This window comes from Papio anubis, chromosome 7 (genome assembly GCF_008728515.1).
Source record: "Papio anubis isolate 15944 chromosome 7, Panubis1.0, whole genome shotgun sequence".
Classification (NCBI taxonomy): domain Eukaryota; kingdom Metazoa; phylum Chordata; class Mammalia; order Primates; family Cercopithecidae; genus Papio; species Papio anubis.
In genome coordinates, this window is record NC_044982.1 from 6803474 (window position 1) to 6821109 (window position 17636).

The 17636-nt window shown below is 54.6% G+C and overlaps 1 protein-coding gene across 3 annotated transcripts in view; it reads right to left on the bottom strand.

Annotated features, from left to right (window-relative positions):
• EML1 (EMAP like 1) overlaps positions 1 to 16925 on the bottom strand; it is a 206660-nt gene extending 189735 nt beyond the window's left edge. For 2 of the 3 annotated variants that reach the window (XM_031667858.1, XM_031667856.1), the window contains exon 1: positions 16763 to 16925. In XM_031667858.1, coding sequence (XP_031523718.1) covers positions 16763 to 16790 — 28 coding nt within the window. In that variant the 5' untranslated portion in view covers positions 16791 to 16925. The remainder of the gene's footprint in view (positions 1 to 16762) is intronic. The other variant, XM_031667853.1, reaches the window with a different exon arrangement.
• Positions 16926 to 17636: the final 711 nt, after the last annotated feature.

Sequence of the window (17636 nt, forward strand, 5' to 3'; positions counted from 1 at the left end):
CCCCGTGCCGGGGTGCCAAGCTGACTCATTTGTCCTCAAAACTCGGAAGAAGTGAGTTCATGCATGCAAACCCTGCCCGCCCACGCCTCTATCTCCAGCTGTACAGTTGAGTCAAACAGAAGTTGAAAGCAGAGAACCAAAATTCAAGACCACCAAAGTGGGTCCTGGGAGGTCCGTCTATAACCTACTCCTCCCACTCGGGGAGCCAGGCAGGCCAGTCTGGGAGTCACGGCCCCACCCAGAGGTCTGATGGAGCCCCCTGCATCCCAGAGGACTCCCACAGCTTCAAATGCCATGCATGCCACTGTGGGGGGGAGGCAGGGGGCAGGGGAGGTGACATGCCAGGCTGGGAGATGGGCCCCCTCCTTGCCCTGGCAGACCCTGCCAAGCTGGTGATGTCACCGCCTGAGACAGGATTAAGGTGATGTCACAAGAAGCAGCTTAGTGCTGGGACAGATAAACGTCTTCAGAAGGCTGGCACTCCAGGGATGCCAGGGGTCCAACAAAGGCCAGCAACGTCTGTGTCCTTGCACCCCAGTGTTGAGCCACTTTAGAGATCAGCAACTGCAGCTCCCCCCATTTCACAGATCAGGAAACTGAGTCCCAGAGAGGGAAGGATTTATCCAGGAGCTGCCAGTGATGCAGCAGCAGAGCCAGCGAGGGTCTTAGACACAGACCTGGAGTAGGGGGCCCTTGCTGGAAAGCCCTCTGGCTTTGCCACCTGGCAGCCCAGCAGTGGAGCCTGTGCCTCCATGGAGTAGCTGTGTGATAATCCACTCTGAGCCTCCGTCTCCTGGCCCATACACTAGGGATGATAATAATACCTTGCTGATGCGGTTGTGGGGAAGACAAAACAGGATGGTGTTTGTAAGGAGCCTTGCAGACAGCAATTTTCCCTAAGCACTTTCTAAATGAAGAATGACAACAAGCAGCAACAGAGCAATAGCAAGACCCCCACTGAGCACCTACTATGTGCCAGGGCTGGAGCAGAGATGACTCACACCAGCCCTGCCCTCAGACGCTCACCGTCTATCGGGCAGACACAGATACGGACCTCACGAGCGATGGAGGCTACTTAGGGGCTGTGGCCGCACAGAGGAGGCCCCTCCCTGCCAGGGAGGGAGTAGAGGGAGTGACGGAGGGCTTTGCTGGGGACCACAAGGTGTTCCAGGAAGGGGGTCTGGTTCTGACAGGCACCAGGTGAGAAACACCGAGGAGTGTGTAGAGAATATGTCTGCTTGGGCTGTGGAGGTGAGGGCGGGTCCTGGGCAGGGAGGCTGGAAAGGACCCCAGGATCCATTTGACCCCCCAGGGAGGGCCAGCATTACCAGGCCAGGGGGCTCAGACTTCATTGCCATGAGGACTTCCCCCTGAAGTGTCCTGTTAACTGAAGTGCCAACCCCAGCCACTGGGTGGAGATGAAATGCCCCTTGGAAAGCAGGTGCGGTGGCAGTGGCAGTGGCAGTGGTGGTGGCAGTGCAGGGGGGTGCAGGCCGGGGGGGCGGTGGAGGGGGGTGGTGGCGGTGGGGTGGGCAGTGGGCGGGGGGCTGCGGCCGCTTCTCTGGGCGATGAGGCATCAACCCCAGGTGTCTTTGCAAGACCCCTCCACATGTGTCTGCCCGCTGTACCAGCTTCATTGCTTCCCTCTTATGGCCATCCTGAGGGAAACTAAGGCTGGGCCAGGTGAAGTCACTTGTCCATAGATGCCAAAGCAGGGAGTCAAAGCCAGGGCTGCCTCAAGTCAAAAGTCTCGTTCTTTCATTGCATGCCCTGCCTTCCAGCTTCCTGGGATCGTTCTTCCCTGATTCATACAGTGCAGGGTTTGTTTCCTTATTCAGATTTTATCATTTAAAAAAAGAAAAACCTGCTGTTTAAAACTGTGTATTTTTTAATGCGCATTTTCTAAAGGAAACCAGGCCCCCTGTGCTTCCTCCCGACTGACTGACGCTGTTTTCTCAGAGCCATAAATCACTTCCTTAAAGGGGGCTGGGAAGCCACACAGGAAGACCATTGGCCCCCGAAAGCTGTGGTTCACCAGCTACCACGGGTCAGGGTCTGGAGGTCCCGCGGCGGCAGCTGAGTCCCAAGCCCCAAGGCAGGCACTGCTTCCCTGGAACAGCACCATCTCCCCAGCGGGCACCTCAGCAGGTAGCTGGTTCCTTGGGCCCAGCCTTCCCACACCCAGGGGACCAGGACACTTTCTGCTGGCCTGGAGGTGCTGAGGTGCAGGAGCAGTTCAGGGGAGATTCCTTAGCTGCCAGGAAAGAGCAATATTTGGGACATGCTTCCACTTCCGCTAAACAGTTGTTGTTTATCTGAAATTCAAATTTAGCTGGACGTCCTGCATTCCGCCCGGCAACCCTGGCGTTGGTGATGAGTGTGTCTGAGAGTGTGTTTATGTGTGTGGGACTGTGGGTGTGTGTCATCTTTTCCAGACCTTGCTGGGGGGAAGTCTAGGGACAAGGACTTGGAATTTCGAGTGTCTTCCTGGGTACATAAGAAGGGAAATGCCTCTCTGGGGGCTGTGCTGCTGGTGCTGTCTGGAGGCAAAGAACTGGGAGATCTCAGCACGCTTGAATCAAGAAAGCCAGCTGAGAGCATTGTAAACGTCAGCGCCCTCGGTGGGTGATTAACGGTGTCCCTGGAGCGATGGCATCCGGGGTGCTGTGATGGATGCCTCCAGCATGGGCTGGCCAAAGGGCTTGGGTTTGCTTCCTCTTATCTTCTGATGCTCAGACTCGCTGGGAATGAACGTTCCTACCTGCTGCCACGTGTCCGTAAAACAGATGTGAGGTCCTGTCACTCCTCTGCCCAAAACCCTTCTCACTCAGGATCAATACCAACATCCTTTTCAGACTGCAGAAAGACCCCTGTGGGTCTTCCCAACCCCTCCTGTCTAAGCTCATCTTCCGCCCCAGTTCTGGGGCTCACTCTGCCCAAACTGACCTTACTGCTCTTCCTTGAAAAGACCAGGCACTCCCACCTCAGGGCCTTTGCACCAGCTGCCTCTTCTGCCAGGAACACCCTTTTCTCAGAAGCTCTGTGGCCCAGTCTTTCACATCCCTGAGGTCCTTCTCAAGTGTCCAGGCCTCTCTCCATAGCCCTGTTCTGATTCCCCTTTCCTGATTCATGATACCCCATCCTCAGCACCCTCTTCCCCGTTGCACACCCTATGGGCTTTGTATTTATCTTGTCCATTTTCTGTAAGACACCTCCCCTGCTCCAAGATTCTGCTGCCATCTTTGTCTGCAGCTGATCAGTAAATGTTTGTTGAATGGCTGATTGACCATTCAACAGTCGCTGCTGCCTCTGCTTCTGTGCTGGGTCACCCAGGACCCTCTATGCAGTAGCCCCTTTTTACCTCCCACTTGTGCCTCAAGACCTGACTCAGGGCTACTCCTCCAGGAAGCCTGCCCTGCCCACCCCTGTGGTTCTCAGGTCACAGCACATGTCACACTGGGCTCTCATTGTCTGTCTGCTTGTCTGTCTCCCCATCTGCTGTGAGCTCCTGGAGGCAGGTGTCCTCACAGACTTTCCTCTGTACCCCAGGACCCAGCAGTGGCCTGGCTAGCAGTAGGTGCTCGGGATGTGATTGGTGGCTAAGGGAATGATTGCTTGGATAGTTTATTTTAATTTTCTTTTTTTAAGAAAAGAGCCTAGTGCTACGCTGGAAGATCCTTAAAAACATTTGCTCCAGCCGGTTCATTTCACAGATGGGGAAACTGAGGCCTGGAGGTGGAAGGCAAGGCAGCTAACACCTGGGAAGCATCATCTCTGAGCCAGGCTCTGTCTTCTGAGCTGGGTGACTTCTCCCCCAGGCCACCCCAGCCCTCCATGAATGCTTCCTTCAAGGGCAGAGGTCAAAGCCCTGAACTGAGGGGCAATCGAGTTAGACTCAGGGATGGTGGAGGTGAGTATGAACAAAATCAAGCTGGATTCCATCTGGAACCCATCCTGCCTTCCTCCCTCCTTCATAGCTTTCTCCTGAGTGCCTCTCTCAGTAAGCCACATCCATGGAATAGAAGCTCTACTTTTTAGGGGGCTCGACCTAAAATGAAAGCCCACCCTGATCCCCCCCAGTGTGCCCTTGAATACGAGTGATATTTCATCGTGTGTAGCAAGCACCCTATAAGGTGTCATCAGTTTCGTTTTGCACACAAGGATACAAAGGCCCAGAGAGGTTATCTGACTTGCAAAGATCACACAGCACTTGGTGGCAAGCTTGAATGCCAACGCAATCTGTCTGATTCCTCAGTCATGCTCCCCTCCCTGACTTTCTACTGTGGCCCCAACTGGGTGAGGACATAGCAGCAGGGCCCAAAAACAGCTGGAGACCCCCACCTGCCCCCACATGCTGCCAGCACTTGTCCCTGGAGCCTGGAGTCCTCATCGCATCTGACCTGCTTTTCCCAGATTGCAGACTCAACTGAACATCCGGGGGCCACCATGGAAGCCTCTCTGCTCTTCTCCCACCAAATTCCAGCATAGAACATGAATTATTCCCTCTGGGGCAACCTAGTGAGCCTGCTGTTAGAGGCGGATTTGTTTTCCACCCGTGACAGGCTGGTGGCATTGCCTCACCTCCTGCCTGGCTCCAGGCTCAGGTGACAGCTACACAATCGGCCTGACCATCGGCACCTCCACCAGAGGCTCCCTGATAAGGGGCAGAAACAGCCAACCTCGCAGGAGGACAGTCCTGGCTGACTTCCAGAGCTCTGCATTGACAGACGCAAGCTTGGCAAAGCCGGCCACAGCAAGTCCAAGGAGCACGATGTCACCCCATCAGGGAGCAGCCAAGGGGCAGAGGCCCAATAACTCCCCACGAGAAAAACTAGAAGAAGCCCAAGTGATGGACTGAGCCTGTCTGCATTGAACGTGTGCCATCTGCATTTCGCTGGGGTTGTGTAGACATGTCGGGGTCACTCGGCCTGCTGCAGTACAGCAGAGCATCAGAGCTCGAGCAGAAAATGCCCAGGGCTGGGCTGGTATTCGGCACCCTCGCTAATGACGTTTGTCCCTTTCTACATGGGTTTGGGGCTCACAGAAACCTCCAGGCTTCCGGCTTTCTCTATGTCCCTCCCTCATACCAGCTTTCAGAGGAGGGACTCTAACCCTAGCCTGCAGCTTCAAGCAGCAAATATCCCAGGACCCTGAGCCCTCATCAGGGCTTATCTCACTGAGCCCTCATCACAGTCTGAGAGGCAGGCGCTGTCATTGCCCCCATTTTACAGAAATGAAAGCCGAGACTTAAGGTGGCAAAGCCAAGAGGTGATGCCCAATAGGCACATGAAAAAATGCTCAGCACCATTCGCCACTAGGGAAATGCAAATCCAAACCTCAGTGAGATACCACTTCGCACCACTAGGGTGGCTGGGAGTGAGAAGACAGTAACAGGCGCCGGTGAAGATGTGAGGAGTCAGAGCCAGCAGGCCCCGCAGGTGGGAAGGGAAAATGGTGCAGCCACTGCTGGAAACAGCCTGGCGGTTCCTCAAAATGTTCAACATAGAGTTACCGTATGATCCGGCAACGCCGCTTCCCGCTGTGCACTCAGGGGAAATGAAAACAGATGTTCACACAGAAACCGGTACACGAGTGTTCATAGCAGTGTTAGTCATCATAGCCAGAAAGTGGAAAGAACCCAAATGCCCATCCACTGGTGAATAGATGGGTGAAACACAGCATATCCATATGATGGGGTATTAATCGGCAATAAGGAGGAGTGAAGATGGATACAGACTCCAACATGAATGAACCCGAAAATGTTTCCTAAGTGAGAGAATCCAGGCACAAAAGGCCACGTGTTACAGGAGTCCACTCATATGAAAAATGCAGAAGAAGTGAATCTATAGAAAAAAAGTAGATGAGTGCTTGCCAGGGGCTGTGGGGAGGAAGCTGGACGGGTCGCTGTTAATGGATATTGGGTTTTTCCCTGGGTGATGAAAGTGTTCTAAATTTGATTGTGGTGATGGTTGTACAATTCTGAATATACTAACAACCACTGGGTGTACACTTTTAAATGTGTGATTTATTTTTTTCTTTTCTTTCTTTCTTTCTTTTTTTTTTTTTTTTTTGAGACAGGATCTCACTGTTGCCCAGGCTGGAGTGCAGTGCTGCGATCATGGCTAACTACAGACTTGAACTTGTTGCCCAGGCTGGTCTTGAACTCCTGGACTCAAGGGATCCTCCTGCCTTGGCCTCCCAAAGTGCTGGGATTGTAGGTGTGAGTCATTGCACTGGGCCTAAATGTGTGAATTATAAAATATATCTCAACAAAGGTGTTACTGAGACAAAAAAATAATAATAACAACAAAGTCAGGACTGGAACCCAGGACACTTTCTACAGAGCTACAGCCTTGAGCATCACTGGCCCTTCCCTTTTCCTCCCAGAAACCTGGGAGGACCATGAGCACCACTCACCCCACAGATTCCGGCAGCCTCGGGCAAGCTCCAGATCCCAGGACTCCACATGCTCTGAGTGGGCAGGCCTGGGTCTGCGGGCAGGGGCTGTCCCGGAGCAGCGATGCCATCCCTGTGACAGGCTGTTAGCTAGGGTCACCCGACAGACCCCGCAGGGCCCCGGGAATCCCGGCTGCAGCCACACCTCCTGCCCAGGCATCCTGGGTAAATTCCGCCTTGGCAGTGAGTGGGACTCCTCCTAGGCACCCAGGCACGCATGATCTCATGGACATCACAGCTGTCGGCCCTAAGGGAACCTCCTTAGGGCACCTCATCCCTGGTTTTGGGGTCACTGCCAAGTCTTTACCGTCTCTCAGCAAGCTCAGTGTTTTAAGATGGAAAGAAAAGGAAGGAAGTCCAGGAGGCGGTGGCTTTCCAAGTGTCTAAGGTGAGATGAGGCCCCTTCCCGTGCATTGCTGACCCTGCAGCGGGACCCCTGGGGCAGCATCAAGTCCCCATGTGGCCAGGGGTGGGCTTGGTGGCTTCCGCTCAGGCCTCCCAGTGACTGGCAGGTGTCCTTACCCCAAGCCCCTGCAGAGAGTAGATGAGAAGCGGGCCCGAGCCTGACCCTGAAGCTCACCCTGCTAGCCCTGTGAGTTCCTAAGGCGCAGCCCAGCCCTGGTGCGGTGCAGACCTGCGTTTGGTGAATGAGACATGAACAGACACAGACAAGGTGTCCCTTGAGTCTCTGACAGCCCCTCATCCATGGGACATCCACCCTTCTCCACTGTCTATCAAACAGGCCACACCCCAACTGGGCAGCCGAGGTGGCCCCAAACCCACTTTAGGATAGAGTTTCTCCTTCCTCCTCAGACCCCTGCCCTCCATCAGGCCAGACAGTTGGCATTCCCCAAATGTGCCCCATACATCTGGAGCCCATCTGTGCCACCCCGGGTCTGCCTTTCTCCTGGCCCAGAGGTTGGTCCCTTGGTCCAGGCCTGGAAGAAAGCTCAGTGCCCTCCTCGCCATTTCTATACATTTCCAGGGGGTTCGGAGCTGACGATTTCTTTACCGGTGGTGGTGGTTGTTTTTCTACCTCCTTAATCACGCTTATCTTGGGTGTCTGGCCTTGTGAGATGGGGCACAGTGCCCGACAGAGCTGAGGCAAGCACAGGTTAGCACACAGGAGTGCAGGGGAGCCGCCCAGGGCAGGGCGCGGCAAACGCTCAACAAACCAGAGCACCCGGCCACTTGGGCTTCTCTCTCCAGGAAGGACTGGGAGCCCTGGGTGGGAGGAGCCCTGCTCCAGGGGTGGGGACACAGGACAAGGCTCTATGCCAGCCTCAGCCAGCCTTCTTGGGCATGAAGTTGACGGAAGCATCCACCAGCAGCAGAATGGGGATGGTGTGAGACCCTGAGCTTCGTGGAGGGGGCCCAGGGTGTGGGGTGCGACTGAGCCAGCTCTGGTCATGGGGTAGAGCCGGGGCACCAGGCTTTGGGTGTTGTCCCCGGGCAAGCAGGAAACCACTCCAGAGAGACGCTGGGGCTTAGGAGGCACCTCCTGAGTCCTCGGCTTCTGCTACAAGGAAGACGCCTGTTTCCCTTCATGCTGCACACCTGCCCCCACCACATCCCATGGAAACCTCTCCAGAGGCAAAGGGCTTGCCTGAAGCTGGTGCTTCCACCACATAGCTGGGCTCAGGGCCAAGCCTCCATCCAGGCTCCACACGTAGGCTCTCCCTGAGACCGCTCCCTCCCCCAGAAAAGTTCAGAGGGAATTGCTGGACTCGGGTCCCGATAAAGGCCCTTCCCCCAAGCCACCCCCACACCCAGCTCCCTTCTTTGGGAAGGAGTGCCACTTTTCTGATCCTCCTGAGGTGGGTGACCCCAGGTTGGGGACAGCCTACCTGTGTCTTAGCCCCATCTGTCTCAGTTACTCACTGTGTGACCTTGGGCAAGCCACTCAATTTCTCTAAATCTCCATTTGCTCATCTGTAAAATGGAATAATGTTGACTATATAGGGTAAAAGGGGCATCATGTGGAACTGAGTGTGTGAAAGGACCTAGGGGAAAGAGAACCGCCATTTTTTAGTGCCTACTGTATACATTCTTGTTTAGTCCACCGGTAACCTCAGTCTATTAACCCTAAGGACAAGGACATCAGACCCAGGGCTGAATTCCCTGCTCTAGCCTCTCACCACAGTGCCTGGCGGTACACCGTGCACACAGCACAGGCTCAGTCAGCGTCCACAGAGTCAGAAGTTAACTCAGACCACCAGGCACATGGCACGGGCTCAGTAAGCATCCACAGAGTCAGAGGTTAACTCAGACCACCAGGCACATGGCACGGGCTCAGTCAGCGTCCACAGAGTCAGAAGTTAACTCAGACCACCATGCACGTGGCACGGGCTCAGTAAGCATCCACAGAGGCAGAGGTTAACTCAGACTATGAGCGAGAAGCAGCAGGAAGGATGTTTTCTGCTCCAGCACCAGCGCTTGACATGTTTTTCCACCCAAAATAAATGAGGCAGGATTCCTAAAAGATGTGTTTAAACTTGGTAGAGAGTTCTCTAAACAGTTTGGCCTCGAGGTTGGACCACAGCGCTGAATACTGCAGGAATGTCTGACCCCCCAAACGAAGCTCAGCAGTTTCAGGCCCAATTCTGGTTTTATTTCTAGCAATCCAAGTTGATGTCACTGACTCTTATGACAGGGTTCATAGGCAACCTCTAGTCTTTGCAAACATTATTTTTAAACCAGATCTTATCTTATACAAAGCAATGTGTGATGTGTGTGGCCACAGCCCTCTCTTACACTGTAAAGTTTTATTTAAATGTGTTTCATAGTGTGTGTGTGTGTGTGTGCGCGCTATATATGTATGTACACGTCCACCACTAAAAGTCAATTGGGGCCGGATGGTGGCTCATGCCTGTAATCTCAGCACTGTGGGAGGCCAAGGCAGGTGGATAATTTGAGGTCAGAAGTTTGAGACCAGCCTGGGCAACATGGTGAAACTTGGTCTCTACTAAAAATACAAAAATTAGCCAGCTGTGGTGGTGCATGCCTGTAGTCCCAGCTACTTGGGAGGCTGAGGCAGGAGAATCACTTGAACCCGGGAGGCAGAGGTTGCAGTGAGCCAAGATGTGCCACTGTACTCCAGCCTGGGCGACAGAGCGAGAGTCTGTCTCAAAAAAAAGTCAACTGGGAAAGCCAGTTACTAAACTGATGACACAGCTTCTCTTTGATGGTGTCATGGAATCAAAGAGAGAGTGCATATCTGTATTAGAGTGAAGAAACACGCTCTTCTCATAATTTCCCCCAGTATTATTCAAAAATCATTGCCTTCTAAACTCCTATCTCAGTTTTTGGATCTGTGGATTACACTGAATAAACGGATTCCACAGCCTGCTCATTCCAACGCCCTCTTTTCTACCTCAACAAATAAAAAGTGAAAAGAGATTTCTGGCTAATGTTGTTCTCGGTTATGCTTTTCCTCACTGGAGGTGATGATCGAATCATTCAGAAATTTATTTTTGTGCTTTAAAATGCAAATGCAAGTCTGTGGGAGGGAGCAATGTTTTGAAAACTCTTGCCCTTGCACTGTGATTTGCATATTAGAAATCACATGATTTACATTTTGGATGCCTGTTGACCACAGCTCACACAATATGCTCTGTTTCATAATGAAAATGGATTACTTAAAAAACAAACAAAGAAACAGTCAATTGGTGGGGAAAAACTCAATGGAAAGGGTGCAGACATTGCTACTGTTCCTAATGGAGGGACACACCCTGTCCTCTGGCCATTTGGTGTGGCCATGTGACTTGCTGGAGCCAGTGAAACTTTGGTTGTGGCAAGGTGGGTTGCTTCCTGGTAGGTGCATTTAACTGGTGCTGTGTCACCATCTTTCTCTTGGCTGGCTGCAGTGACTGGGAAAACATGGGTCTTTAAAGAAGCATCACGCTGGGCCACCGTGCAGGGACCTGCCCTGGGAGCGGGGAGGACGTCACCAGACCTGCAGTGGCCTTTGTATAAGGTAGAAGTGTACCTTTGTGGCATCAAACCATTGAGATTTGTTTGTTCCGGAGCATCCCGATCCCATTCTGACTTAAAGAGTAGGAAACAAAATAAAAACCAAAGAAGCTGTTTTGATGAAGGCAAAATTTTGAAATCAGAGTGCAAAAATTGGAAATTTGAAATAGGTGTCTACAGGCGGCCTCTTACCTACCTCAGCAACCGGTTTCTATATTTTATTTTGACTGTGTGAATTTCAAGAAAAAAATAGTGAAATGGTTGCAAATGCTAAACGCAAAAGCTGTTAGCATCTGCAACCATTAGCTGTTTTTCATTTTTAAAATTTTGTTTTAAAAGCATGATAAATAAAAAATAAAAGCTATCTTGCTATCTCAAGAATGCTCCCTTAGAATTGACCCAATACTTTAAAAGAACAGAAGTGGATAGCTTTCCTTTCCAACCTGCATTTCTAACCTGCATCTCTTGTCATAGACGAAAAAGCCTGCGAGGGGACTTTCGACGCTGGCATGGGGCCCCTAGTCACACGAATGTATTCATTTGCTGCTTGGAGGTTCATGTGCCAAGTGAGTGCAGGGCTGGAAAGGTACCTGGGCCCTGCCTGACTTGGGACTTGGGACGCGTGTGCAGAGCCATGTACTGGCCTGAATGGGTAACAGATAAGTGGGTGGATGCTAACAAATCAGCATCTCTCAGGCCACACACAGAAGGGGGCCTGTCCTGGGTCACACAGTACCGAAGGCTCCAGCCGCACCTGGACACGCCTGTAACATCCCACAGCTCGTAACTTCTGTGAGAAGGGTAGAGGTCTGGGGTGGTGCCACTCAAAGCTACTACCCAAGAAGGGTATCAGGGCATGGGTGCTCCAGGGGTTCAGGGTCCCCAGGGGCTGCAGAACTCAGGGAAGGGTCCCTGGAGGAGGCAGGCCTCCACTGAGCCTGGACGATGGGACAAGTGGGAGACACCTCGTTGAAAGTGCTGGAGGGGCTTAACCTGTGCCTGGGAATCCGGCCTGAGGCTAAGCTCACCACGCCCTCGCTGGGTGACTGAGCTGGTCTCTCATTCTCTCGGGCCTCAGTTTCCCCTGCTCCATAACATGGAGATCCCATGGGTTAGGAGTGTGGTGTGAACCTCAACGTAGGGGCGCTGTGAGGGGCACTGAAGGGGACTCCCCAGCTGCGGATTCCTCCTGTGTGTCCCCGCCCCGCGCTCAGCCTCTGGTGAGAGGTTGCTGGATGCTGCTGAGGCTGAGTCCTTCAGTATCACAGGTGCCCGGCACACCTGCAGTGCTGTTCAAAGGTTCATGCCTGGAGATCACCCATAAGACACCCCTGAGGTTACAGTGTCACCTCTACTTTACAGATGAGACCGCCGAGGCTCGGAGAGGAGAGGGGCCTGCCTGTGTCCAGGGCCAGGGCACATGGGGCTGGGATCTTACCCAGCACTCCGCGTCAGGGGGATCTCACCCAGCCCTCCGCGCCAGGGGGATCTCACCCAGCCCTCCGTGCCAGGGGGCTCTCACCCAGTCCTCCACGCGCGCCACAGGTTTTACAGTTGAGCCCTGAAACACTGCCAGGTCACCCCACAGAGCCCTGAAGGTGACTGTCCTTTGGACCTTCCTAACGGGGGCGGCAGTATCAGGCTCAGTCTCCCCTGTACCCTCCCAGCACCCCAGCCCCAGCAGTTGCCAAATCTACCTGTGCCCTTCTCCGAGTCCCTCCCGTCCTCACCCTCTCTCCCCAGGACCATCTCCCCAGCCTCCTCCGTGGCCTCTGGGCCTCCAGATCCTCCTTCCAGTTCCTCCACCCACCGCACTGAAGCAAGCCATGTATCCTCCATCCCCGGCTCCAGAGCCTTCACTGGCTCCCTATCCCCAAAGGATGAACCGGCCAGTAACCATAAAGGAAGTGAAAACCCAGGCCACTTGCTGTCTCCAGCCTTAGCAACCACTGACATCACATAAAACTGCCTCTTGCTCCTCAGGGACTCATGCCCTGCCACCACCCTATGTGCAGGCACCCAGAAGGCACAGGGCATGGAGTCCGGCTTGGACCCTCAGAGCAACTCAGGCAGGCCCAGCCCTTCACAGGGGCTGAGGCGGGGGGTACTTGATGTCAGAACTCGGGGCATGTGTCCAGAGCCGTGTGCTGGCCTGTGGATGGCTGATACATAACCTTTCTGAGGTCACACATGAAGGAGGCCTGCCCTGGGTCACTCAGCACCAAAGGCTCCCACTACACCTGGACAGGCCTGTACAGCTCGGGACTCCTACGAGCAGGGCAGGGAACCACGTTGGCACCGTTCACCAGGTCATCTCAGAGGTATTCCCATATCCCAGGGCCACTCCAGGCATCTCATACCCTTTCCAGCACTTGCCTGCCCTGAAATCCAGGGAAGGGACACTGTGCCAGGACCCCCTCCTCAGAGAGCAGTGCAACCTCCTTAGGGACAGGGATGGCATAAACTGGGGGACAGGGCCTTCTAGGAGAAACTGAGGTGAGAGCTGGGGATGGCCAGGACCGGAAGAGAAGGTGGACACTGCCCTGGTTCCTGGTGAGGGGCCCACCATGAGGTCTGGGGGAGCAAAAAGCTGGGGTGTTGTCTGGGTTCTAGGACGCCAGGGGGAATTGCGTGAGCAGTTGGGTGGCACCACCTATGTTTGCAGGCCCTATCCTTGGAAAACCATCCTTGACTTCTAGCAGAGAGAGGTACTTGGAGAGCCAAGTTCTTGGGGGCCTTTCGGGGAGGCCAGGGAGATGTCAGCTCACCCAGCTGAATGTCTTGGTGAGAATCAGAAGCTGCAGGGCATTGAGGGAGGTGATAAAGACAGGGGAACAACTTCCCAGCACACGCACATACAAAAGGCACCAGCAAGGGCAGCCATGTCTCACCACATGAACAGGGTGACTGTGGCTCAGAGCTGGGCAGTGGGACTGGTGGAGGGTTACTTAGGAGGACAGACAGGGTCACTCTGCTGGCTGAGCACTCCTGCAGGTTACAGGTCTGTCCTTACCATACCCTCTGCAGCACGGCAAATGCCCATCTGTCACAGAGGCTCAAAGAAGTTAAGTGACTCACCTAAGGCCACAGAGCTAGGAAGTGGTAGAGCTGGGATTTGAACCCTGGTCTCTGCGGACCTGCATTCATTGCTCTGCTGAAAACAGAACAGCCTGTTCTTCGGTGCTTAGGATTGTAAAGCTGCTTTGCTGGAAACTTTCCCAAGCATGGGGGCAGCTAACAGCACAGAGACCTGGATTCTCTTCCTGCAGATTCTGGCCAGGACGGGAGACGGTAAATCACAAGGTCAAAGGCAGGAAAAGACAATCAACAGACCCAGGATGTGTAGAGCCGGCATCTTCTGAGGCCCCATCTATGCCAGGCAGGTGCCGTGCACTTACAGGTCCTATTTTCAGACCCAGCGAGGGAGATGACGAACCCCCCATTTTAAAGATGAAGAAACTGAGGCTTAGTCAGGTGATGTGACCCCGCCCCTAAGAGACAGAGCCAAGCCTAGAATGCAGGCAACTGTAAAGGAAGCGCCTTTGCTGGCCAGGGTGTGTGGGCCGGTAGTTGATGCAGGCAAGTTCCTGCTATAAATATGGTGCTGACTCCCGGGTAACCTTAGCTCCAGCTCACCCACCCAGGCACAGGGCCATAAATCCAGGGGCCAGCCACCTCCTGCTGCGCTCCTGCTCTGCAGAAATTTCTTGCCACCCTAACAAGGCACTACATTTTTCTCTACAGGTTGCAAGTTATTGGAGGCACTGTTGAGCTAGCTAACCCTGAAATGAGAGCTGCTTCTCCAGCAGCCAGAAAGTCCCACAAAATAGCCAGCCTCGCCCTCCTTGGGTGTGCAGGTGGGACTCCCAGGAAGAGGGGCCTAACCCGGGTTCTGTGCTAACAGACTCCAGGGAACTGGGTTTGAATCCCTGCTCTGCCATTGACCAGCTGGGTGACCTCACGTGTGCCTCTCTGAGCTTCAGTATTCTTAGTTACACGATGGAGCTGATAGTCCCCACCTCCGGCTAATAAACAGAACAGCGTGTCCAGGACACAGCGGGTCCTCTGCTTCCCTCATCTCCCTCTCTAGGTTGTTTATTTATTGGTGAAATAATAACGGCTATAACCACTAACAATAAGCCTGGCGTTATTTTAGGTGTGTTACATGCTGTTAGCCATTTAATCCTTATTGCACGTTGAGGAGTTAATGTCCCATTACTGTCCCCACTTAATGGATGAGGAAACTGAGGCACAGTGCCCTTGAGTAGTCTGCCCTGGGTCACACCGGTCACGAGTGGAGAGCTGAGAATGTTCCCACTGCCGACACAGGCTTGGGGAATCGGTTACTGAAAACAGGTGAAAATATTTCACTGCAGTGTCCTTGGAGCAACCATTGGTTGCTGCTGGGCAGGAATCCTAGAAAGGCCTGAACTTCACACTGTGTGCTCCAAAAGGCCCCCTTCCTTGGCCCCCTTCTACCCATAAGTAAATATACCCTCCTGCCCCAAGATGCTGCCTTTACTCCTGCCAGCCAGGTTGAATCACAAACCCACATATTAGAGACAAAAGACCTCGCATGGCATTCTATAGATGGGAGAACCAAACCCGGAGCCTGCCCAGGGCCACCTGCCCACCAGGGCGACAGAGCCAGCCTGGAATCCAGGCGCCATCTCCCAGCCCAACCGGGCTGACCCTCTCCTAAACGGGGAAGGGACAGCGAGACCCACATCACCTCCCAGCCTCCAGGCTGCGCACACACATGCACACTCAGCGCCCATTCCTTTGCCCTGATGGGCTAAATATTGTCCTAGCCTTCCTGAAATACCCATCTCCATGCGGGTGGCTTTACAAGCTGCTAAAACCAGGGCCATGTCCCTGGTGGAGGGGGAGAGCTATTCCGGGTTAGCGTCAGGTGTAGGGCAGGGCCGGCCAGAAAGAGCTGTCTGCTGGCTCCCGGAGCTCCCGCGGCCCCGGCGGGCAATTCCTGGCAGCCAGGACAACTGGCACCCAGTGGAAGAAGGTGAGGTCAGGCCCCTTCTGTCAATGTACCCCTCCCCAACACACAGACACACACACACACACACACACACTCTCTCTCTCTCTCTCACACACACACACTCACACACACACACTCTCGCACTCTCTGTTCCAAATCCTACCCAGCCAGGCCAAGGCGCTGGGACTGTTCATCAGTAACAGGGTATCTGCAGAGTGCTGTCACCCACAATCCGCCCACATCCCCCAGGAGACCTTGATGTGTCCCGAGAGCCTCTGAGGTGGGGTTTTATGGAGAATGAATCCACGTGCCAGTGACAATTGGTGGCTTACGAAGGAGGCCCTGCTGGAGGAGGCCAGACCTGGCTGCCTGGGCTGCCTGGGATGCCCATCTGCTGCCCGGGGTGCCCACCTGCTGCCAGCACGCAGCGCTCTGAGCGCTCAGTGCACCCCAGGCACCAGCAGGCGCTTTCACACAATATCATAAATTTAATTTTCACAGCCAACGGGAGGTTAGGACCACAATCTCCATTTTTACCTGGGGACATGGAGGCTCAGATAAGTTAAGCCACCTGCCCAAGATCACCCAGCCTGGAGGTGAAATAACTGGAATTTGAACCTGGACAGCCTGACTCCAGAGTCCCCCATGTAACCCCTGGATTCCGCTGTCCCCAGCCCCCATTCCGCCAAGGCTGGCTCTGAAACTGGCAGGAGCCAGGGGCAGCCAGCCAGGCACACGGGTGGCAGTCCCCACCACAGCCTCTTGCCTCAGGCAGAGCAGAGGGCAGCGGGCAGACCGCAGAATCTGATCGCCTTTCCACCTGCCTGTGTCCCTGGCCATTTTCAGCCTAGAGGATATGAGGGCACACAGATAGCCTGCCTTGTGCTGCTGGACCAGGGACTCAGAATGCCCAGAGGTCTCAGACTTAGGGAATCAGACAGAAGCTGTGTGCGCTCCCTGCCGATAAATGTTCACATACACTCGTCTGCATGTGCTTCCAGTGGCCCACGGCACCCTGAGCCTACCCATGGGTTCCGCCACAGCTCCTGCCCCTCTGTCCTGGGTCAGCTCTGGCCCCGGCTGCCAGCCCCGGGAGAGCTTGAATCAGGCACAGCTTCCTGCACTGGCTACGCTGTGCAGTCAGGGGTGCGGCGGAACTTAGCTTTAAAGTCAAGCTCCCCTCTTCCGGCGGCACAAGCCCCCCAGGCGTTGGGCAAGGAGGAAGGGGGTCCAGCTCACAGCTGCCGGCAGCCTGTGGGGGCCCCAGTGCCCTCGGCGACTGGCGGCCTTGGCTCTGCAACCGGAGCCATAGCGGGTAAATATAGCACTGCCACTCACCAGCTGAGGGGCCCTCGCCGTCCGACATGGTGTGGGAGATGGGCAGCCGGCTGGCCACCAGCCTGCAGGGTCACTCAGAGCCTCAGCGGCTGTCACCCACCCAGCAGGGCTTGGGGATCCTCCGTGTCCAGCCCCAGGCAGCGTCCCGCCCCGGCCGGCCTGGCCACCCCCCCCCATGCTGGGCTGGGCAGATAAGAATGTGCTCAGTGCCAGCAGCCTGTGCGATTGGTGGATAAATCTGGGCACTGCTCTCCCCCGCCCAGGGCCTCTTGGGGCAGCCCCAGGATGTTACTTGAGAAGCCACTGCACCCCTAGGTGCTTGGTCAGTCCCCAAGACCCCAGCTCCTGGGTACTTGGGAATGCCTGTACACTCTTTCCTTGGAAACGGTTCCACCCAGCCAGCAAGGGACATTTATGGACATTTAGGGAAGGAGAATAACAAGTGATACCACCACTGAGGACATGGCCGGGACCAGGAGCTACGTGAAGTGTGGCCACCCGTCATCTCACTCTGCTCTCCAGAGCTGCTGCGACCATCGTGTCCATGTCACAGAGGGGTTAAGCGACCCACCCAAGGCCACCGGGTCAGTACGGGGCGTGAGCAGGATCTGGAGCCAGGCTGTCTGTCTCCACGCTGCAGGAAGGCCATCCCTTGCCTTTGATTGTTTGGCCAACAGCAGCCAGTACTTCAGGCATCTACTGTGTGCTGAGTGAGCCACATGTTGAGGGTCGACAGGGGATAGAGGCGGGATCCCCAGGGGTAGCCATCTGGTCCTGGCACAGTGTGGGTGCTCAGGAAATACTGGTTGAAAGAATGCACTCCAGCAAGCTCTTAGTATGCTCTCGTTGTGTACCTGGCTCACAGCCAATCCAT